Source organism: Schistocerca americana, chromosome 2 (assembly GCF_021461395.2).
Source record: "Schistocerca americana isolate TAMUIC-IGC-003095 chromosome 2, iqSchAmer2.1, whole genome shotgun sequence".
In the NCBI taxonomy this organism is placed as follows: Eukaryota; Metazoa; Arthropoda; class Insecta; order Orthoptera; family Acrididae; genus Schistocerca; species Schistocerca americana.
In genome coordinates this window covers 1,106,916,260-1,106,940,506 of record NC_060120.1, presented here as the reverse complement: position 1 = coordinate 1,106,940,506, position 24,247 = coordinate 1,106,916,260, and the positions used below count along the sequence as shown (strand labels likewise).

Here is a 24,247-nt window from a genome sequence, read left to right as displayed (position 1 = left end):
AAATGTTGATGGTGCTGAGACAGCAACCAGCCACAACTATATTTTCTGTTCCTTTATTCACGGGGTACCGTTATCGGTTTCGAATCGTTATGAATCATCTTCAGACGGTTTTCACGTGAGAAAAATTTGCGCCTGCAACGATAAGAATGCAGTGGGAATGTATTCACGTCTGTTGGACGAATGTAATGAAAACAAACACCCCAATGAAGATGAATCATAACGATTCGAAACTGGTAACATACCCTTTGAATAAAGGAACAGAAAATTCTATGGCTGGTTGCTGTCTCAACACCATCAACTTTTCTTTAATTTACGCCTATTTATAGGTTAGATCATGATTAAGGACAGAAATATAATTCAGTTAATACTAGGAACAGAAATCAAAATGCCCAATGAAGAGCTCTAGTCGAGGAGCTTTACTCACCTGACCTGCTCTATTTCACTCGTGTGACTTTGTCTCAACTTGACTACCAGCACACGGATGATGTTCAGCAGAAAGAGGAAGTTGAGCTGTGGAAAAGCAAAAATTTTAATGGTTATCTGTGGTTGAAATTAGCTCTATGATTTGCGCACTTCCTGGAACAGAATAATTCTATCGCCTACCTGTATTCTGGTGATAAAATTGTCAGCCTTTATAGTAAAAATAACACAAAATTAATTAACACAACGAACTGAACTGAATGATGGGGGGAACAGAAAACAACTTGAGACACAAACTCAGAAAGAGAAGCATATGATCAGTGCCTCAACAACAGAAATTTGGAAGATCTGTGTCATATTCTTAGGAGATAGTTTCTTTTTATCGAGTCACGTGTTTCAAATTAAGAATTTTCCGACTTATGTCCGTATTTTGTATTTAAGATTTTAATAGTTGTGCGTAAAATACAAGATACTGTGGGCACAGTAACATGAATACTGTGTATCATAACATGAGTAAAAATGAAGCACCAAATCAAGTTGGTGCTGATATGTTAATACTTTTATAGTATCTATTCTGAAGCAATAGTACAACTGTATGTCGATATTAGCACGGAGATTGATTCGCACCAGCTGTCTAAATGTGCGATTTATTTAACACAACATGTTTCGGGAGAAGAACAACGCATTTTCACATTTTCTATAAAACAAGGTATTTGAAAATGGGATAATGAAGTCCCGAAGCATGTTACATTATATAAATCACATATTTTCGACAACTGGTGCGTAATAACGCCCGCACTGATTTACAATATTATTGAACGTGCCATTTAAGGATTACATACCGGTACGTCAAAACTAAATTTCCCTCGATCGTAACTTCGATGCGCAGTGACCCGAAACGCAATTAGTAATGCTCTATAAAATATAAAACGGGAGTTTGTGCCAAGTTTATGCCAGTTATTTGTCGTAATGTTCTGTAATGGTGCACATAGAGTGCTCTTCGACCCTGCTTCGACAAGGACATCACACTGGTATTCGGGCGACATAATGAATTATCCAGTTATACGGCCTGAATCAGTAACAGGAGGAAAAGTTTTCGAACAGTGTAACACACAGATACCAGGTAACTAAGCAGTACTCAAAAGAACATCTTGTAATTCTTTTTCTTGTGCGTCGGTGGAGCCTAGCCAGTTTCACGATTTTTGGCATGGTGATTTTACTGGGTGGCCAAATGACGCGCTGACGAACGCGCACGAGACGATGGCGACATGTCTGATTGCCAAAATATTGTGCTCATTGGACACTATGAAGCGGCAGTACACCCGTGGACCCTTCGATCAACAAATACGTCGGGAGAAACTGAAGAATCACATACCCACTCCATCTCTATTATGTACGTACTGTGTTTCATTTCGTCCATCACTGTCTGTAATTATTCCTGTCCAACAATGTCTCTATTCGTTAACACTTTTCACACAGTGTGGACGTAGTACTGCCTTGAATGCAACTACAAGTGACATATTCGACATATGGCGATTACATGTCACCTCTCCAGAATGAAGTGTGTTTCACAACTGCTATTACTCGCTCCTAGAGGTTGGAGAGGGGACTTAGTAGATAAAGCTTTAAAAAGGAACCCATGTTTGGATAATACAATTTTAATGTGAAATAAGTTTGGAGATCGGATCACTTCAAAGTCTCCACCTTCACAGTACGCACACAGTGGAGACAACAAGTTCTGACTTGTATGCCCTACGTGAGCCCATAGCATACACAATGTATCGAGAACTCAGCGTTGGGTTCTCTTCTACATGACGTAGAACGTCCTCTGAGTAATAGCAGTAAAAGATACAGTGATATACTTGGTGAATAGATATTCATATTCGTTTATTGAAAGCGACCGTCAAGCTGAAATTATACGAGTACTGCCAGCAGAAACCTTGTTGCTTCCTCCCTCAGATTCACTGGATAGTCGTTGAGTTAACACCAAAACCAGAATACGGCGATAATGCATCGAAATTCAACCACAAGTTGATAGTCGAATGATGCTAATCCCTGAGACACAGGAATCTCGGCGTTTGAATCACAACTTCGGTTACACCACTTGAGTGGCGTTCGACTACCGTCATATTATTTGCTTGTGAAAATCAGGGTTACGAGCCAACGGTTTCTTAGCTGACGTCCGTAAACTGGTTTTCGATGTCAATAGACACAGATAACAAATGAGTTGACTATTATTATTTTCAAAATCGCGTATTGCCAGTCGGTGGTGAGTGCATTAAAATTTTGTTATTTCTCACAGCTAAAGTCAGGAAAGGGATGAAAAATAGTATGTGTCCCCCGTCTTTCACGGGGTGGACAGAGGCGGATACTAGCTCAGACTTGCGAAGGATGTGGCAGGAAATCAATCGTGTTCTTTCCATAGGAAGCGTCCCAGAATTTGCCTCAAGTGATATAAGGATATCATAAACCTGGACGCCCGAATGGATACGTGAACGTCCATCCTCCCTAACGCGATGTAGTGTCTTACCATTGCGCCACATCGTTTCGTTCTCTCAAAGCTAATGTTTAATTTACCTCTTTTTGCCGATGTCTTGCGTATATGTTATTGTATTTCCTTTTATGTTTAATTTGCAGCACTGTAAGATAGTATGAATGTACTTGGCTGCATAGGTAGTCTACATTCACTGTTTAAAAATTATATAATGAAATATCGTTTACTAATGCATAGCTTTATACAGAAGCAGTAGAGGTAGGCTGTATCAGAAGCCAAAGAGTACATGCAGGCTAACTGGATCCCTTTCAGTATCAGTCAGACCGAATACATTATCCTCACGAAGGACAGTAAACAATGTCACATTCAAGTAGCATAAATAATTCACAAGATTCAACGTCATTTGTTCTTATTGTTGCTTACATAATCCGCACGAAACTATGCGCAAAGTTCTGAAATTCAAGTTACCAATCGCACAACACGCTCTACTATTTGTGGCATAGGCAGCTCAACCCCAAGTAAGTGTGCTGACACGCAAAGCTTCAAATATCGTTCGATTGGAGCTTGATTAGTATCACAACGAGAACGACCAGGAAAAGCTGGGTTGCGAATGGAAAGGGAAAAACGCTGTTTGTTTCAGTCGTTACTTATTTGGGTTCTTCTGTCGGAGGACTGGCTTGAAACGCTCCACGCTCGTCTATTTTGCACAAGCCTCTTCATCTCTGCATAACTACTACGAAGCACATTTATTGAAATCTGCTCACTTTATTCAAGCCTTGGTCCCCCTGTACAATTTTTTCCCCACATACTTCATTCCATTACCAAACTGACGATTCACTGACACCTCAGGGGTGTCCAATCAACAGATCTCTTCTTTTAATCAAGAAGCGCCATAAATTTCTATTGTCTCCAATTATAGTCACTACCTCCTAATCAGTTATTCGATCTTCCATCAAAATTTCTGCGTCCTGCTGCGGCATGTTTGACCAGCATCTATTCTCTTCTTTGGTGAACGATTCATTGATCACGTATCGCTTCTGTACATGGGTACACTCATACAAATACCTCCAGAAAAGAAATCTTAGATCTATATTTGTATTCGGTGTTATCAAATTTCTGTTTTCAGTAATATTTTTATTGAGGTTGTCAGTCTGCATTTTATTTGCTCTCTTCTTCAACCATAAGTGTTTGTTTCCTGATAGCATAATTCATCGATTCCTTTTAGTGTATCGTTTCTTAATGTAATTCCCCCCCAGGATCACTTGATTTAATTCGGCTGCATTTCTTTACACTTTATTTTTATGCATATTCATCTTATAAATTTTTTCTAGAAATTATCCATTACAGTGCACTGATTTGCCGTCTGCTGTTGAATTAAGTTATCGCCAAATCACAAAATTTATATTTGTTGTGCCTGAACTTTGATTCACTTTCATAATTTCTCATTATTTTCTTTTACTGCTTGTCCATTGTACGCATCGAATCAGATCTTTGATACGTCACAACCCTGAACCACTTTCTCCCCATGTACTGATTCCCTATCATTTCTTCAACATTTATAATCGCGATTTCATTTTTGTACAAGTTCCTGGTTATCTTTCGCTCCCACTACTTTATTCCTTCTACTTTCGTAAAATGAAAGAATATGCTCTATTTATTATTGTCAAAATCTATCTTTAAATCGACAAATGCCATAAATGTATACTTGCCTTCATCCATTCTATTTTCTATGATGCCCTGTAGGGTCAGTATCGTCTCGCGTGTTGCTATAATTCTCGGGAACAAAACTAACCTCACAAAACGTCAGATTCTATCACAGTTTTCTTTACTCTATAGACAATGCATGCCATTATTTTGAAACTATGACTTATACTCTTGAAATGTTCCCACCTGCCATCGCCTGTCGTTCTTTGAATCACTATTACTACGTACTAATTTAAGCCTGTCGGTGATTCGTCTGCCTCATATCTTACATGTCAGGCGAAGTAGTTTTGACATAGCTCGCTCTCTCGAGTATCTCAATAATTCTGAGAGGACGTTGTCTACTCCAGAGGACGTGTATCGACTTAAGGGTTTCAGTCTTCCTCGACGGTTTTTGCCCTCTACATCTCCCTCTAGTACCACGGAAGACAGTCCATGATGTCTTAACCCATGTCCTACAATACTGTCCCTTCTCCTTTTCAGTGGTATCCACATATTCCTTCCTATCAGATTCTGCGCAGAACCTCCTCATTCCTTACATTACCAGTCCACCTAATTTTTAACATTCGTCTGTAGCACCACATTTCAAATGCTTCGATTCTCTTCTGTTCCAGTTTTCCCACAGTCCATGTTTCACTACCATACAATGCTATGCTTTATATGTATATTCTCATAAGTTTCTTCCTCAAATTAAGGCCTATGGTTGAGGCTGGTAGACTTCTCTTGGCCAGGAGTGCCCTTTTTGCCAGTGCTAGTCTGCTTTTGATATCCTCCTTTTTCCGTCCGTCACGTGTTATTTCGCTGCCTAGGTAGCAGAATTCCTTAACCTCATCTATTTCGTGACCAGCAATCCTGTTGTTAAGTTCCTCGCTGCTCTCATTTCTGCTACAACTCATTACTTTCACCTTTCTTCGATTTATTCTCAATCCATATATTGTACTCATTAGACAATTCATTTCATTCAGCAGATTATGTAATTCTTCTTCACTTTCATTCAGGATTGCATCTACTTAGTATTTCCTTTTTACAATATTGTCTTCAAGTTCGTTTCCCTTGCATACATTCCGCCCACCTTTCAGCCATCCATTCTTTGCTTACTAATGCCAGCTAAGCGTTTTATATTTATACAGACATTTTCTTTTCTGTACACATGTGAGCAAGCCCATGTGTTGAGAATGTTGTAACGGATACTTTTAGAAGTGTCTCTGGGAAACCGTGACACATCCTTGATAGAGTCCCAATCTTTCCCAATGCAATTTCCATATTTTGGAGCCCTTAAACAAGACAATCGTGGCCGTCGATTTCCTTCCGGTTGTGCACGACGTGTAGAATCATAGTTCCGTAGGAAGAAGCAAACCAATTTTCATGAAGCACTGACCGTCTTCTCTCCCAGTAGCGATTACTTATGAAATAAGGAACAATTTACTTACAGCTTTTACATCGGTCTCGTTTTTCTTTGACTGCTCCTTATATGATCGGGTTATGAAATTTATGTCTTAGCTTTATATAACGCCTCTGAAACCTGGTGTCTTCGTATCTGCCCCGTAGAGAATCTTCTGTGAGGCAAGTGTTGGCAATGAGTAAATACTTAATGTGCAAAATTCTACCCGTCTACTTTCCCTTTGCTTTGTTTCCCCTAGTTCTCCCCCTACCTTTCCTTCTCTTCCCTTCCCCACTATCGATTTCAAATCACGATGAAATTTTAAACTATCTCATCATACAGTCTTTCAATCTCTTTATCATTTGCAGAGCCAACAGGTACATAAAATCTTTCTCTACTGAAGTGGGTGCTAGTCTCGTGTCTGCCCTGGCTACGGTAACACTTTCACTATACTTCTTGATTTTTTATTCAGTATTACCCTATCCGCGCATAGCCACCGTTAGATTTTGTATTTATAGCCCTGCACTCAGCTCACGTGAACTGCTGTCCATTCTGTCACCAAACTTCACTAGCTTCCACTGTATTTAATTTCAACCTATTGATTCCCCTTTTAAATTCTCTAACCTACGGACCGGATTAAGGGGCCTCACATTATGTGTTCCGACCCTTTCAATGCCAGTTTCGCTTTTCCTAATGACATCGTCCTTTTAAGTAGTCCCAGTCCGGAGATCCGAATGGGGAATTACGTTACCTCAGAAACAATATATCCAAGGGGATGCCATCATCATTAAGCCATAGAGCAGAGGTGCGTATATGGATGAAATTTCAGTCTGTTACCCGTGCAGCTACTGAAAACGCTGCTGTCTTTCAGGAACCATAGGTTTGTCTGGTCTCTCCACAAGTACCCTTCCGTTGAGGCTGCGCCAACAGTACGTCTATTTGACTTTACAGGTACGCAACTCACCACATCTTGGTCTGGTCCATGGTAGAGTACGTGAGAGTGCATGAGATTTTGTTCAAAACTGAAGGAACCACCATTTTAAAAGAGTCATTTGCCCCTTAAAACACATACGCCAGGGTTCAAAATAATGATAAGTATCGTGCTAACACTTTGAACGAGCATCTGTCTTCGTAATAATAATTTCCAGAGATGAGTAACGACCTAGTGTTTACGTTTAAATGTATTTCCGGATACAGATCACTGTGCTCTTTGTCAAATCTAATCCATTCTCCTTCAGGAAGCAGTTTAGTAGAGGAACGCAGAAGAGACACGTCATGGAACACGTCTATATATCTTTTACAATAAAATAAAGAACAGTCAATACTAAAATATTTAAGAAATTCCTAACTACTGATTTTAGAAAGATGCGTCAAAGTAATTGTATTGGGTGTTTAGAAAGTCACTCTTCCACTGCTTAAGTAGCCTACGTTAATTTCTTCATAATCTCACACTGTGTTAAGTAGATACTTTTGTTCTCAGAAGTTAAATCTAACTTGACTAAGCAAAGACTTTCCAATATTACTCAACTGAAATAACATCTACATACGGAATTTCACCATTGTCTCATATGAAAAACAAGTAAGTTAGTAGTGTAATGTGAAAGCAATAGTACTACGGTAGTAAGTGTCTTAATGAGTGTATAAAGCTACCGCTAACTTAATATTATGTACTCACCAGAATAACTCCCAATCGCGGACCCTCTAATATCCAGAAGTACGGTGTTAAGTTGTATCCCCACCAACATCTAGAAAAGAAACAACAATAAAACAATGAAACCATATCTCACAGCACCTAATACATATTTTTAAAAAAAGTAAAGGAATCTGTGATCGGTAATTTTCACTGTGCTATGTTTAGTGAAGCAAGATACTTGCCAATATGTAAGTGTCGCCCTATCTCTACTCAACCACACCTGTCGTCATCACTGTATCGGAGGCACATATCCAGGTTAGCTTGATCTGTAGGTATGCTTGTTCCACAGCATAATAGTTCTTCCAATCTCTATATATAAGGGGCAATGTCCCAACTGACTGGGGTTTTTTGAAATTCCATCTCTATTTGGTTGAAATAGGGGATGAAATACTTTTAACTGTCACTATTAAGGCAGTTTTGAAGACAGACCTACGAAAAAGTATTTAGTAGTTTGTGGTTCAGAAATAAAGAAACGTGTTGTACAGCATTTTTGGAAATTTAACCCTGTGCGGGTGAAACAGAGGTTGAACGGCTTATGTTTATGAAAATAAATCACTATTAAAGATCTACTGATGTATTTTGTAAAGCTACATCTACGAAAATTGCTAATTGGTTTATCGGTTACAAATGAGCAAAGTACCCGTTTCACTGTTTGTGAAAATGCAACCTCCAACGGAGTGAAATAGGGCCAGAGTGATTCACTGACGCACCATCTCACAACCCTAACCGTAAGAACAGAAGTTTGAAATTTGGAGTGGATTCGGATCTTCTAGTGCAGGTATCGTTTAAGAAGGGGTTGTTGGAAATTCCATTCCGAAGGTGATGAAATAGAGGATGAAACTTTTTATGAAAATATCTCGCTGTTAAGTAAATTTGAGAGATAGAATTACGAAAACTAATATTTGGTTCCTCAGTCAAAAATTTTAAAAAATATACGTGTTTCAACATTTTTGGAAATTCACCCATTAAAGGTTTAAATAGCGGGCGAAAGTCGTTTTGGAAATGAATCGTTATTAAAGAACTACTAAAGCATTTTTAGACCTACGTCTACGAAAATTGGTATTTGACTTCTCGATCAGAAATAGGAAAAAAATACGTGTTTCAGTGTTTTTGGATATTAGCCACGTAAAGGAGTGAAATAGTGAATAAAAAGCATTGTGAAATTATTTCATCACAAGACATTTTCAAAGCTAAATCTGCCACAGCTTGTATTTGGCTTCTCTGTTGGAAATTCACCCCCTCAGGAGGTGAAATACGGAGTGAAAATTTTTAAGAAAATATTTCTTTACATGTTAAAGTTAATGTAAGAAAAATGATATTTCACTTTTCGGTTTCATTTACTGAAATGCATGCTTAACATTAACCTTGGGCTCCAGTTAAAGAGCCGCTTTTCGGTAAGAAATTACATTCGGAAAAGACCATGCTTCTACGACCTTCATTAGCGTGAAAAGTTTAGAAGATGTTGCAATTTGTGGATAGCAAAAAATTTGACTAAAGGAAAAAAAAATCTTTGCAAACCATATAGATTATATGAGCCAAGCAGCAAGTGCTAAGGTAGTCCATAATAATCAGAAGGTTTCCTGCAAAGGCGGAAAGCTCATTAAAGTAATATTTTCGCAACTAAGACTCTTTTATTCCAAGGTAATCTATATACGGTAGCTGTACCAGGCACCCAGATGGAGTGGGAAACTCCTGAGAGTACCATTCAACTTTTGGCCTATGTACCTTGTCCATTTTTTTTCCAGAGGGTGGTTGAGAACATAGGAATACGATTGTGGAAGGTCTGCAGAATACTCATATGCGGCCGCCGTAACGTCTGTAACCCATCCATGACATGCAACAGATGGAAGTTATAAGGAAGTGCTACTTTGAATAGATTTACTACTGTAACCATTCATAGTCAAAAGACCTAAGGTTTAAATTGTCAAAAAACCTCTCTGGACAGCTACATAGCACATACAAAAGATAAATATTTTTCATTTCTCTTCAAAATCGCTTCTCACATATACCGTCATACTGTTACTGCGGCAAACTAGTATATTTATCGAAGTTGAGTGTTTTGTTTTTGCTTCCTGATAAAATGACAATCCTAGTAAGAGGAGCTTTATTTCGAACCGACAATCGATTTATTTTTAAGAATTAACAACGCTCTCAATTGTTTAGTGTTTTGCGGCCTTTAAATCGAAGAGTGAAAGTTTCGTACTAATATAATATCGAATAACTGACCCATATTTAAGGGCGAAGGGAGGTAAGTGAATGGTAAAGAACAACCATGTAAGGAAGCTCTACATATAATTTATGTTATTCCCCTGAGGCTACTTTAGACATAAGCAAGCGAGCCAAATAAATGGTCAGATGTGGTTGTCTCGACCATAAGATTAACAGAAGCAGTGCTGCCTAGTTTACTACACACCTTTCTGTTACAGACTGCACAGATACTGTGTCAACACACGCACCTAACCGCACCATTCGCGACATATCTACATGAAGGATAACCCACCCTGTGACTTTGGGTCATGGAGTCTGTACTGTAATATTCTGCGGTTCTGAAATCAAGACAAAAGTTAAGAAGTACCAAAACCAGCGGATCCAACTTGAATCGACATTAACATTGCATTGCGCACAGTCTGGGATGATTACCATAGTACGCTGTGGAAAGAGGAATGCAGTTAGCAGATGATGGTGATGACGATGATGATGATAATGATGATTATGATGATGATGGCAGTGAAGACAAGGGCTCACCTGTTGGAGCCTCCGAACATGACCGCGGTGGTGGCGGCCCAGGCGGCGGTCATCAGCACGGGCACCCCCCAGCCCAGCAGCGAGTACACCAGCAGAAACGAGCTCTCCTGGAAGACCGTCACTGGAACAGCACCACAGTGCCATAATAACTGTGTCCTAACAGCGATATTCACATACAAAATCACTCGAATGCATTAAAATCGCTTACATGTAAAATCCAATTCTTCTCACAATAATCGTAACTATCTTGTTTAACAAAAACAAGTGAAGCACCCATACGAAATGGGAGACTGGCAGCGTAACTTCGTATAGGTACACAACATCGGCGGGTATGTAAATGAGATTCTTCAAATTCTCCCGGCGTAGTTGATGAGAAACACACTCATGAGCCAAAGCATTACACCACAGCCCACCGCGACATTGGATGCCGCCTGGTGGCGTTACGGGTCAATTCCACAATGCCATGTCTTGTAGGCGATGACACCTCTGTCGGCGAAAGATTCAAGTCCAGGAAGATAAGCGTTTTCACAACGAACGATGGTTAGCGTAAACCAACCACTACCGGAATTTACAGTAGCGACTTCCAGGGTAAAATTTACGCTGCAGCTCCGGAAGAATATAGGTCAATTTAATATAACTGCTTGGGCAGTTGTAGAAAAGTTAGTAATGATGAAAAAATACATGTATGGATGAAAGGAGTTGGTTTACTTGCAGAAAATGTTACTGTAACTGGAGACATTACTTTGTACTGTAATTATTAATAAGGAGTGATCCGTGACGCGGTAACAAAAGTATTTGAGCGGAACAGACACGGAAGGAGGTTCACACTAGAGAAGATATGGACTGCAAGAGCAAATACCTTGAGATTAGCGAATCTGCCAAAGGGCCGATCATTACTGAAAAGAGCGTGCGAACAAGTATCTCGAAAACGGAGAAACTGTTCGAATGCCCATGTGCCACTGTGGTAAGCATCTACAGAAAGAGGCAGAAGGACAGTCAAACTACCACTAGCCGCAACATAGTTGGACGGTCATGGCTCTTCACAGAACATGGGCTTCGGAGGTTTATCTTCTCTGTAAAGTAGGATAGGGTGTGATCTGTGGCATCTCTTCCGTAAGGGCAGAATGTTGGTGCACGCACCAGCGTTTCGGAGCAAACCGTCCATCGTACATTGTTGAAGAGGGACCTCGGGAGCAGATCACTTCGACGTGTTCAAACGTTGACACAAAGATATCGTCAGTAACGATTGAGCGGGCACGGGATGATCGCGATTCGACCGTCGATCGAGGGAAGCATCCCGCCTCTGGATGAGATATGAGATATGAGATATACGTCTGTGTGCAACTCATATCTAGAATGCTGCGTATGGCTGGTCCCATGCCATACATTCTGACCCGGGCAACGAACTGGATTAGAAACATTTGCGATAGGGGCAAGAAAATCACCCAGGTTCCGAGCCACAGGCACAGTCCCACAATGAGGCAGATTCCATGAGATAATTAGTAATCGAATAAGCTAGTGGCTGGGATCTGTTGCAGCTGCGGTGTTTATTCCTTCGTATGGGCCATTACTATGGAGTAACACTTGTACACAGCAACAATCTGATGTAATGAAAGTTTACTTTATTACTGGAACTTCCTGGCAGATTACAACTGTGTACCAGACCGAGACTCGAACTCGGGATCTTTGCCTCGCGGCGTGCTCTACCATCTGAGCTACCCAAGCACGACTCACGACCCATCCTCACAGCTTCAATTTTGCCAGTACCTCGTCTCCTACCTTCCAAACTCCAGCGAAGCTCTTCTGCGAGCCTTGCAGAACTGGCACTCGTGAAAGAAAGGATATTGCAGAGACATGGCTTAGCCACAGCCTGGGGAATATTTCCGGAATGATACTGGGTGCTTTATTACTGTTTAATTAAATAGTGATTCAGCTCATATAATATAGGTTTATTTATTCGTTGTTTGATGAAGCTAAGATTAAACTGCTATTTTGCTCATACAAGGTTGCCTTAGTGACATAAAACAGCTGTTCTTTACATCCGTACAAAGTACGTCGCACGCCCGCTTGCGTAATAACAGCAGCAGCGCAGTCCTCCACTAACAAACACGAAAATATCAGTTCTGCAGAAGTATCTAAGGATTCTTCCTAAAATTCCAATAGAGTTGCAGTTTCTCAAGAAGGCTACACACAGCCCGCTTCACTGGCCATGCTAGTGTAAAAGTTGATTCCTTATTGCCGTCACAAAGTCCAAAACATCCCCACCACGCCTGAGGTTTAGTGGACCTCCTACCCCGCCGTACGTCAGCGCCGGCACGGAGACCTGTCTCTGAACTAACAGAGCGCTCCATTAATTCGGGCTTAAACACGCCACCACTCTCCAGGACAGGTTCAAGACCCACCCGTGGCTGGCGATAAGTCGTACGGAGACGTGGTGTGAATGTTTTACCAAATAGGCGCGCCTCCACTGACGGAACAGTTTCTGTCAACCTGCAGACTACAGGGCCCCTCATCATGCAAGATACTTCCAGTCAGCGTTTGGTATTACGAATCCTTGCAAATCTCGTATATATATTCCACATTCGACGTTCAAATTATGTTTGGGAACATTTTCCATATTATCCATACTCTTTGTAATTAAACAAAGAAAATGTTTACCGTGCTTCAAAAAGTAATATTCGCAGTAAACTAAAAAACGTATTGATTTAATTTTACATATTTTAAAAGAAGAAATGTTGAGTTTGCTCGCGAAGAGGATGAGAGACGAGAAGAGGATGAGAGACGAACGCGGCTATTTGCGCGCTGCTTTGACAGACAGGTGCCGCGGAGCTAGATAGAAGCTGGCGTGTGTAGCTGGCTGTCTAACTAGCAGGCGATAAACCTGCTACTGGCGGAATGTGAGCGCCACGTAGAAAGCGGGTGTCGGATTAGTCAGATCCTTGCTACACTATGTCGATGATCCTCTCCACAGAGGCAATCATCGAGGTGAACGACGGCTCAAAACGTGCTGCGCGCCACGGACACAGGCTGTTGGGAGCAGCATTGGCTTATGGCAGACATTCTTCTGCGCTTCTTTGGGACCTGTGATGGTAATCGAAGACGTACTGACAGCAGTGAACCACAGGCGTCCCTATATGCTTGATGTCTTCCCGACGACGATGTCGTCTTTCAGCAGCATAACTGTTCGTGTCTCGGTGCCAGAACCTTGCTTCAGGGACCTTGAGGAGCATTATAGTGAACTCACGTTGATCTCTCGGCGACCAAAATCACCTGATGTAAATGCTATCGAACCCATCTGCATCGCTATCGGGCGCCATCACATATACTGAAATCAGCGGCCCATTATTTACGCTAATTACATAGCTGTGCCTGAATTTCTAATGCCACATACCGCCACAAGCCTACCATACAACTGTTGGTTCTCTGAAACGTAGAATCCAGAAAACGAAGACGTTGTCCTCTTGTGTCGTAAGTAGCATTCTTTACTAGGAGGGAAGGGAGGGAGGGGGGGAGGAGACGTAAGTCCAGCGCCAGCTCTGAGGCATTCAATTCGTCAGTGCATCCGAATATGGCAACTTGGTCGTCTACCGAAATATTGTGGAAGCTGAGCACTGAAATCCGGTGCTTCACACTGGTGTATAGTTAATTAGAGTTGTAATTTCCTGTGTCAGGCAGAAATTCCACCAGAATGCTAGTGTTGTTCTTGTTTAGTACTGTTACCATGCCGAGTAGGGTATATAAAGAGCGTGATACCCTCAGGTGTTGTATAATCACTGTGAAGGATACGGAGATAGCACGTGTTCTTATTAGACAGCGTTTCGGCATCAGATCCAATTTGAAAAGAGCCCCATTCTGGGTCAACTGTTCGAGTCGAGTCGTGCTACGTTCTGTTTTGAGGGACATTTAGTGTCTCGAAGTCTCACTACATGGGAACGTAACGACAGACATAGTCGTCGTCAAGGTTGCGGTAGATCATGTCTGACCAGCAGGAGCCAGGATCGCCGCACTGTACACGAAGCACATCCTAACTCCCTCACATCAGCGTCTGCCTTCAGGGAACAGGTTATGTACTCCCTGGAACATTGTGTGTCATGCTGCACTATTATTCGGAAACTAGCAGCACCTGAACCAGAGAATTACCGGTCCAGGTGTAGCCTTTCCGTAACACCACAACACGAATAGATTCATTCGTAATTGTTCGTTGACTGGGAAGCTCGGACTGCTGACGGTGGCCGTCATACTGTGCTCACGTATGAATCGCAGTTCTCGACTTGCGCAGATGACCATCGTCGCCGAATATATAGCGATATAGTGAGAAGTCCCATTGTGCCAATGTTTTGGAGAGGCAGAGCAGTGTTGCTCTTGGCGTCATGGGGCTCTTAGTGATTGTGGAAACTCTTGATGGCGCAACGATACTTCACGCAGATCCATAGTCCTCATGTGCTACTCTCCTTTTTTTTCAGCAGAACAATGCTCGTCCTCAAGTGTCATTTGTGTGTCTATGGACTGTTTGCTTAATTTTGAGGTATCCTGCAGGCAACAAGATCCCCAGAACTATTCCAGATAGAAGATGTATTATACCAGCTCGTATGTTGACTCTGTCCCAGAGTCCGTATCGAAGATATCAAGGATCTGTTACAACAGTTCTGAGAAAGCTTGCCTGAGAAAAGGATACAACGGCCTTTTACCAACCTTCCCAACCGAATCAGTGTTTGGATCCAGCGTAGACGGGTTGCAACGTCACACTGATACATGGGAAGACACCGCCAATTTTTTATAAATCTGATTTGTCTCTGTAATCACTGTGGTTACGTCACATACCCTTAGATCCCCTGAAGTCTTTTTTCGTTTCCTCATCTTCTTCTAGGTACCTGACCGTTTTCTTCTGGCAGTGTATTTTAAAACAGTTATACTTCCTGGCAGTTTAAAATATGTATCATACAGGGAGTCGAACAAGGAACCTCGGCTTTCGAGTGGAATTCTCTTACCAAATGAGCTATCCACGTACGATTCATGATCTGCCCTCAGTGATTTACTCCTCCGGGCGTGGGAGTGCATGTGAATCACATCTGGATAGCTCCATCGGTGAGGATATTCTGAACGGAACACGAGTTTCCGGGTTCGACTCCCGGGCGGATTCACATTTTTAGTCTCCCACGAAATTTCATAGCAGATCGCATTAATCTGCAGAGTGGAAGTTTCATTTCAAAATTACGAAACTGAGCTGGCTTGAACTCAGGCAAAATATACCCCTACGCGCAAACACCGATTTTCTACAATAAATGTCGCAGTAAGAATCAGCAGCTAGGTCTGTTGCCAGTTAGAAGCATCTCTCATGTTCTACACGGTGAATGCTTCACTTCCTGTCTTGACGGAAACCTCAACTGATCATCAGTACGGTTGAACATCCTGAAAAGTACTATGGAAAATGTGTACCCATTATGACTGATGACTGTTGCTGCTAAGCACATATACATGGTGTATGACAGTTACAATTGACACGGGTGAAGATATTATAGAGGAAATAATTACACATTTTAAACACAATTACGTAAAGAAACAGGAGCTTCACAGACCTGTGACAGCGTTGTGGAGGTAGAGCCCCTCGACGAACATCCACATGAACATGGACGTGCGGGCGTATTCCAGCAGCACATACGACGCCTCGCATAACACAGGCTGCAAGAACAAGAACAGTGATTAATCAGATAATTTAATAAACCTGTGAGCAATTGAGTATTCGGTTCTCATAACATACAATTAGAAAAAAATCTAAATAATGGTTGCATTTTTAAATATTTGCCTACTATGTGTCTGTACGTTTGTAAGATGTAAAGCAAGAGGAATCATACGCAAAAAGGAACAGGGTAAAACTAGAATGGAGACCGAAGACTGAAGGGCTTAGATTATAAAGCTTACAAGACAGCGATGTAGTCATTCACCCAGCTACTTTTAGTGTACAGGATGTCCCAGAAATGTTACGACAAACTACGAGGGGCTTTAGAAGATGTCTTGAGGAACAAAGCAAGGATAGGAACCCCTGCCCGCAAACGTCATCCAGCGGCACTATAGAGCGTCGAACACCCACGCGTCTGCCACTAATCCACCCTTTCGGCAGCAAACGTGACTTTGTAGGCTGCTGGACCGAAGGTGGGAGCGTAGACAGGCCTTGTCTCCTGTGAGTGAGGTGATCTCTTGCTTGACAAATGACAGTTTGGGGCACGTTTCTCCATTAGCTGTTTATTTTTCTCCTGGAACGCTCAAAAGTCTGCGATGATTTCGGTACATAGGAGAAAAAGAAACTAATAGTGGTAAATGCGTGTCCGAAGTCGTCATCCACCAAAGCAACGAAATATCGCATTTATAGAAAACATGGTCTGTCTACGCAACATGTGGCCCCATCTTGTCCAATGGCGTTCGTGGCAATCTACCACTGAATAACAAACACAGCGAGACTTTCCGCCTACGGTCCGTCAGCGTACAAAGTCAGGTTTGTTCTCGAGAGTGTGACCTAGCGGTAGCTGCCGGCGTCTACAACTTATACGCTCTGTACCGTCCCTGGATCACGATTCCCGCCCCGGATTCTTATCCTCGATTTGTCCCTCAAGACACGCTCGGAAATTGTCGGTACGTTCCTGGGACAACCTGTGTACATCGAAGAAGCAATGACGGAAATAAAAGAAAGATCAAAGTGTGCCATCAAAAATCAGGGTGAATCAATATCACTGATAAAATTCGCTGGCTGCATTGCTGTTGGTTCTGAGATTCAGTTGGAACTGCAGGGACTGTTGAAGGGAATGAACAGTCTAACAACTAAACACTGTGGATTGAATATAAACCGAGGAGGAGGAATGTAATCAGGGTGGCAGAAATGAGACTAGCATTGAACTCAGCATCAAACTTAAGGCTCAAGTAACAGGAAATGTTAGTTCTTCTATCTTGGAAGCAAAATAATGCATGACAGATGAATCAAAGAGACCATAACAAGCAGACTATTCCACACAAAGACGGTACTTCTCGCTAAAATGTCTCTGCTAATTTCTGACTGTAACTCTAAAACGCACGAGAGTATAGGTCTCGCGCGATGTGGAGTGGTCTGTGATCATAAGGTGCCCAAGCCTTTCGAAACCGTTCAGTGACAGGCCGACGGAAACGTACAAAATTCCACCAGAACTGTAAAAGCAGTACGGCCTCAAGTGTAAGAAGCCAACACGAAAGCCCTAGAGCGGCAAGAGAGTAATGTACATTGTAAAGCCGCACTGTGTTAAGTACTGTGTCGGCTGTATACCGCTAAGGGTAAGACGACGAAATTATACACGCGGTACTAAGAGTCTTACCAACTCACTCAGCTGACATCAAGTGTTAATGCAAAGCTTCAATTAGGCACTCGCAGCACAGTTATAACGAGAAGGTGGAGCAACGGGATGAGCATTTGTGTTGTCAAGACCGAGAAAGAGACCACCATGGCAGGGAGAAGAGGGTGATTCCAGTTTAGTTCTTCTGTAGCTCACGGTTGGCAGATCACTACCGACATCAATACTCAGTACCAGTCGGGGGGAGACGACAATCAACGCCACCACCCGGGGTGATGTGGAGAGTCCTCGAAGAGTCAGTGGTGCTGGTTCACTTTTGCAGCTTCCGAAACATGATCGCCTTGCAGATAACTTACTGACCAGTAGAGGAGCGGTCACTGGACCGACAGATGTCATACTATATTAACAGACTACCTACTGACTTAAGACTTGACGTTCAAAGCGTAGGTGCCACGTAATGGGATGCGGAGACCGCGTGACACTTTCTTGAAAATCCAGTAGGTTGTGGCTGGCTTGTTTGTTTATTTACAGATAACGTTGCGAAATTTAGAAGTGGTTCACTACTGAGTCGACGACTCATGGAGCGAATATTAAATGAAGTGTAGTTACGTCAGTCTAAATATATTTACGTCAAAGATACAGCAAAATTGAATGGTGGAAAATTAATTGGTGGTGACTGTCAGACCTGCTGACCTAACTCCAGCTTTTCCCACTATCAATAGTTCACCTGAAAAATCTTTCTGTCTCCTTGAACATCGGAGCATCGGGGGTGGGGGAACCTACAGAAGTTGTTTCAACCGAAAAGCGTTATAGAATTAAGGACAGGGGGAAGGCCCCGAACGGCAAAGAGGCCGGAAGTCAATTAATTTTTGTATATATTGGGGCATAAGTGGAAAATAAATGCGAGTCAGCCTTCACAGAGTGGGCAGCACTAGCCCGCAACGTCGGATTTTCCGTAGTAATACCCTTTCCTGCATGGGACTACGACTTTATACAAGAAGAACACAAATGATGAAAAAACAGTTTGTCCATCCCCTATGGAGTTCTAATTGGTTATTGTACAGCAATCAGCCGTAAGAGCTAGAGGGGAAGCTTTCTTTGGCAAAGAGGGTAAATGAGATTCGAATACAAGGGGCGGTATATTTGGCAACTCTTAACAAAATTATATCGGCGTTCGGTGTGCAGTCGGCTCTCGGAGCCTACCGCGAGCGTATGTAACTTCGTCTATCACTGTACCCGTTTGCTTCATCTCGCTACGCAAACAGATCCATACCGTTATTGCCTATACTCGTCTTACTCCAAGGTAGCGCAGCCAGAGCATGCTTTTAGCTATGATTGTGGCATACTTTCATGCCAATGTTGACGATCGATGCAAGACCAAACTGCGGCCTCGAGAGTCTGCTACACACTGGACTGCAGAACATGTCTTCTCTTGTTTCATTGCTTCGGTTAGTGGTTTCCAACCTGGGTTTCATTACCCTATGAGGGGTATAATGAAATTTTTTGAGGGATAAAAACTAAACCATTTCACTGTGTTTCAGTCACGAAACTAAATTATTTTCAAAACATTATAACGATTATCACAATTTCGTTGGTTGGTTGGTTGGTTTGGGGAAAGAGACCAGACAGCGAGGTCATCGGTCTCATCGGATTAGGGAAGGACGGGGAAGGAAGTCGGCCGCGCCCTTTGAGAGGAACCATCCCGGCATTTGCCTGGAGCGATTTAGGGAAACGACGGAAAACCTAAATCAGGGTGGCCGGACGCGTCACAATTTCGTAAGACTCCATTACTGATTGTAGAAGTTATGAATCACTACTTTTTCTGAATTAATAGCATTAATGCGATGGAAGTTACATGTGCTTCACGTAATATGCTGTGCTTTCTCCTGCACATCGATAATGATAAAAGTCAGACATGTTCGTAACACATGCTAAATATCTCAAGAAAATGTCTACTCCAGCTTGTAGCTAGTAACTGCAGTAGTCCAGAAATGGCTTGATTACTCACTTCGAAACAGATAAATTAATAAATCGATAGCGCGACACAGCAGTAACGTCAAAGGGCTACTATAGTGCTGTACGTAGTGTTATTAGTATTATTACTATTCTTATTATTCTTACTATAAATGTCTGTGGCCAGACACAAAGCATTAACAGCATGAAGTCTTCCAGTTTCTGCCAGTTCAGAAGTAAGTAGTGCAGCAGTCAAGTGAATAGTAAGTACTGCGCACAGACTTCAACTTGGTTGATTTGTAAGTGGGGCTGCAGTGTGCAGGTAAAGCAAGTGCTGCAACGACACACACACAACAAACACACATCGCACGCACACACACACACACACACACACACACGCACACACACACAAACTAAATGCCATTCATCTGTCATTTTAAAAATAAAAGTGTTCGAAGAAATGTCTTTCATTCGACAGTTAGTAAGGTTGGTGATAATGTGGCGGAACGGTGACAACAGACTGGGGAGGGGGGAGGGGCGATGGCGGGGGTACTAGCTAATGTCTGATTTCACTCGGCGGTAATGCTCGAAGAAAGGGTGGGAACCGCTGGATTAGGTGATTTTCCTCCACCATAAACCCTGCTGCCAGTCTTTCAGGGAAGACTGCGCTGTTCTATTGCACCACTTCGTATGCGGAGGGGCGGGAGAGACTTCCAGGCTCTTACGTTGTTCATTCTGAAGTGGCGCCACTCGAGGACATATCTTCCGAGCCAGCGTAGCCAGCAAGCCAGTTTGTGCTCAACCACCTTTCTTTCCTTCAGCGGCCAACTCCATTACCTGCATTTTTAATAACACGCTTGGCGAGTATTAAAAACATTCATATCTTATCATCCACTGGTCCTATACTTCAGAATCTAAAGCAAAATAAGCCAGCGAAGAGACGTCCCTATCGGAATACAAAAAAGACAAATACGCTCCTGTTTATAAGAATCAGATTGAAAAGTAGGATAACAGTTGCCTCCTTCTATCTTACTCAGCATCTTTAAAAACTTTCCCCAAAATTTGGCACACGGGGCTTTTTAATATGCAACTCACCTCTCACTCCAACAAGATCCCTTCACTGTAACTCGTGAAATTCGTTAGCGATACAGGTGAAAAATGTGTACAAATTTGTGTGAAACACTTTAAATATAAGTGAAATATATGTGAGATGTGTGTACGTGGGCAAAGGCACAGGTAAGAAGGTCATCCTATATCCCTGGATGAACTGAGTTAGGATCTGGAAGAAATACTGTGAGGGGCAAGAACCATCAGCCTCCTACTGGGGTTGCGGTGATAGCGCGGAGAGAGAAAGGGGAGGAGATTATGGACAGACAGTGATGGGGAAGGAGGAGATTGACGCAGATATAGGGGCTAGGGCATAAAAAGGGTAAGGGGTAGGAGGAAATGGATAGAGCGGGGTGAGAGGTGAAGATGGACAGGAAAGGAAAGAGGAGGAGATGGATAGGCAGAGGGGGAGGATGAGATGAACAACGAGAAGGGGAGCAGGAGATTGACAGAGAAAGAGGGGCAACAGATGGGCAGAGAGGATAGGGAGCAGATGGACAGGAGAAGGGCAGAGAGAGAGGGGTCGTAATAGACGGACAGAGAGGGGAAGGTAGGAGACGGGAGTGGTGTGAGGGAAGGAAGAGAGTAACAGAGAGAGGATGAAAGAGGAAATGGACATATATAGGAATGGAATAAATACATCCCTGGGCAATACCAGCTACTTAGTTATAAGCAATAAAGGGGCTAAAAATGCAAGAAGCTGATGCACTAATTCAAGAATTCAGCAACATCCACAACAACATTTCAGTCCACATGCTAGTACGAAAGCCAGAATTTAATAATCATGAAACAAGCATCGGTTTTTAAAACAAATTACTACATCTTTTTAGTGCATGCTGGTCGCCCACACGGCATGCGAGCATTCAACCACAGAGCCACAGTAACGAGCGAAAAAAAGACCTTATTTTTGAATATTAAAAGACGCTCGGAAATTGATTTGCTCGAGAAATATTGAAAGTTGCATTGAAGAGCTTTGGTCGATGGATATTTGAGTTCCAAGCTTCGTGTACCATAAATATAACAAAATACAAACATCTGATTGCCGCGTGGTTCCCATGTCAGTTGATTCTGTTTCGTCAGAGCGCTAGGCCAGCGTACTAAACCTAATTTTTGTTTGAGTATCAGTCCTGAAGAAAAGCCTCTTTAACGACTTTTCAAGGACACAGCTATCAGTAGAGATCGCTATAGCTGCTTCTAGGCCAGGAAAACGACATAGCACGTTTGTTAAAGGTGACAATTATGTTCTGGTCTGAATAATGGAAAATTAGGTTTTATTGTTGACTCGATGGAGACGTCATTCGAAAGGATGTCAATGATGATAAAGAAAGTCGGCAGGTTTCTCATCAACGGAACGAACCTGGTGTTTACCTTAAAAGATGTAGGGAAACTATTGAATCTGAATGTGCAAACGATGATTTGACCTCTTCTCCTTCACAATGAGGGTCGTTTGCATTAACCAGTGTAGCACCTTCTTTTTTTCGGATCACCAGTCTTCTGACTGGTTTGATGCGGCCCGCCACGAATTCCTCTGCTGTGCCAACCTCTTCATCTTAGAGTAGCACTAGCAACCTACGTCCTCAATTATTTGCTGCATGAATTGTAATCTCTGTCTTCCTCTACAGTTTTTGCCCCCTACAGTTCCCTCTAGTGCCATGGAATTCATTCCATCATGACTTAACACATGTCCTATCATCCTGTCCCTTCTCCTTATCAGTGTTTTCCACATATTCCTATCCTCCTCGATTGTGTGCAGAACCTCCTCATTCCTTAACTTATCAGCCCACCTTATTTTCATATTCGCCTGTAGCACCTCACCTCAAATGCTTCTATTCTCTTCTGTTCCAGTTTCCCCACAGTCCATGTTTCACTATTTCACTACCATACAATGCTGTATTCCAGACGTACGTTCTCAGAAATGTCCTCCTCAAGTTAAGGCCTATGTTTGATACTAGTAGACTTCTCTCGGCTAGGAATGCCCTTTTTTCTATTGCTTGTCTGCTTGTGATATCCTCCTCACTATGTCCGTCATTGGTTGTTTTACTGCCTAGGCAACTGAATTCTTTAACTTCATCTACTTCGTGACCGTCAATTCTGATCTTAAGTTTCTCGCTGTTCTCATTTCTGCTACTTCTCATTACTTTTGTCTTTCTTCGGTTTACCCTCAATTCATATTCCGTACTCATTAGATAGTTCATTACCGTCAGCGGATCATGCACTCCTTTTTCACTTTCACTCAGAATAGCAGTATCATAAGGGAATCGTATCATTGATATTCTTTCGCCTTGAATTTTAATTTCACTCCTGAACCTTTCTTTTATTTCCATTATTGCTTCTTCGATGTGCAGATTGAACAGTAGGGGGGAAAGACTACACCCCTGTCTTACATCCTTTTTAATTCGAGCACTTCCTTCGTGGTCGACGACTCTTATTATTCCCTCTTGGCTGTTGTACATATTGTATATCACCCGTCACTCCCTAAAGCTTACCCCCATTTTTCTCAGAATTACGAACGCCTTGCACCATTTTACATTGTCAAACCCGTTTTCCAGATCGAGAAATATTATGAACGTGTCAGAGTTGCCTTTACTTTTCTAAATCCAACTGATCGTCATCTATCACATCGTCAGTTTTCTTTTCCACTCTTCTCTATATTATTGTTGTCAGCAACTTGGATGCATGAGCTATTAAGCTGATTGTGCGTAAATTCTCGAACTTGTCAGATCTTGCAGTCTTCGGAATTTTGTGGACGATATTTTTCCGAAAGTCAGATGGTATGTCGCCAGACTCATAAATTCTGCACACCAACGTGAATAGTTGTTTTGTTGCCACTTCCCCCGGTGATTTTACAAATTATGATAGAATTTCATCTATCCCTTCTGCTTTATTTGATCTTAAGTCCTCCGATGCTCTTTTAAATTTCGATTCTAATTCTGGATCCCCTATCTCTTCTAAATCGATTCCTGTTTCCTCTTCTATCATATCACGCCGATCTTCCCCCTCATAGAGGCTTTCAATGTATTCTTTCCGCTCCTATGCATTTAGCAGTGGAACTCCCGTTGGACTCTTACTGTTAACACCCTTTGGTTTAATGTGACGGAAGGTTGGTTCAAATGGTTCAAATGGCTCTAAGCACTATGGGGCTTAACTTCTGAGGCCATCACTCCCCTAGACTTAGAACTACTTAAACCTAACTAACCTAAGGACATCACACACATCCATGCCCGAGGCAGGATTCGAACCGGTGCAGTTCGTGCAGTTCCAGACTGTAGCGCCTACAACCGCTCGGCCACCCCGGGTCGCACGGAAGGTTGTTTTGACTTTCCAGTATGCTGAGTCTGTCCTTCCAACGATCATTTCTTTTTCGATTTCTGCACTTTTTCATGCAGCCATTTCGTCGTAGCTTCCCTGTACTTCCTATTTATTTCATTCCTCAGCGTCGT

The 24,247-nt window shown here is 42.2% G+C and overlaps 1 protein-coding gene across 1 annotated transcript in view; it reads right to left on the bottom strand.

Moving 5' to 3' along the window:
- Positions 1-24,247, bottom strand: part of LOC124594708 (PDF receptor-like) — a 371,973-nt gene that overhangs the window by 59,568 nt on the left and 288,158 nt on the right. The window contains exons 8-11 of the mRNA XM_047133075.1: positions 16,011-16,113; positions 10,435-10,555; positions 7,672-7,741; positions 425-510 (exon numbers count right to left, since the gene is read on the bottom strand). Coding sequence (XP_046989031.1) covers positions 425-510; positions 7,672-7,741; positions 10,435-10,555; positions 16,011-16,113 — 380 coding nt within the window. The remainder of the gene's footprint in view (positions 1-424; positions 511-7,671; positions 7,742-10,434; positions 10,556-16,010; positions 16,114-24,247) is intronic.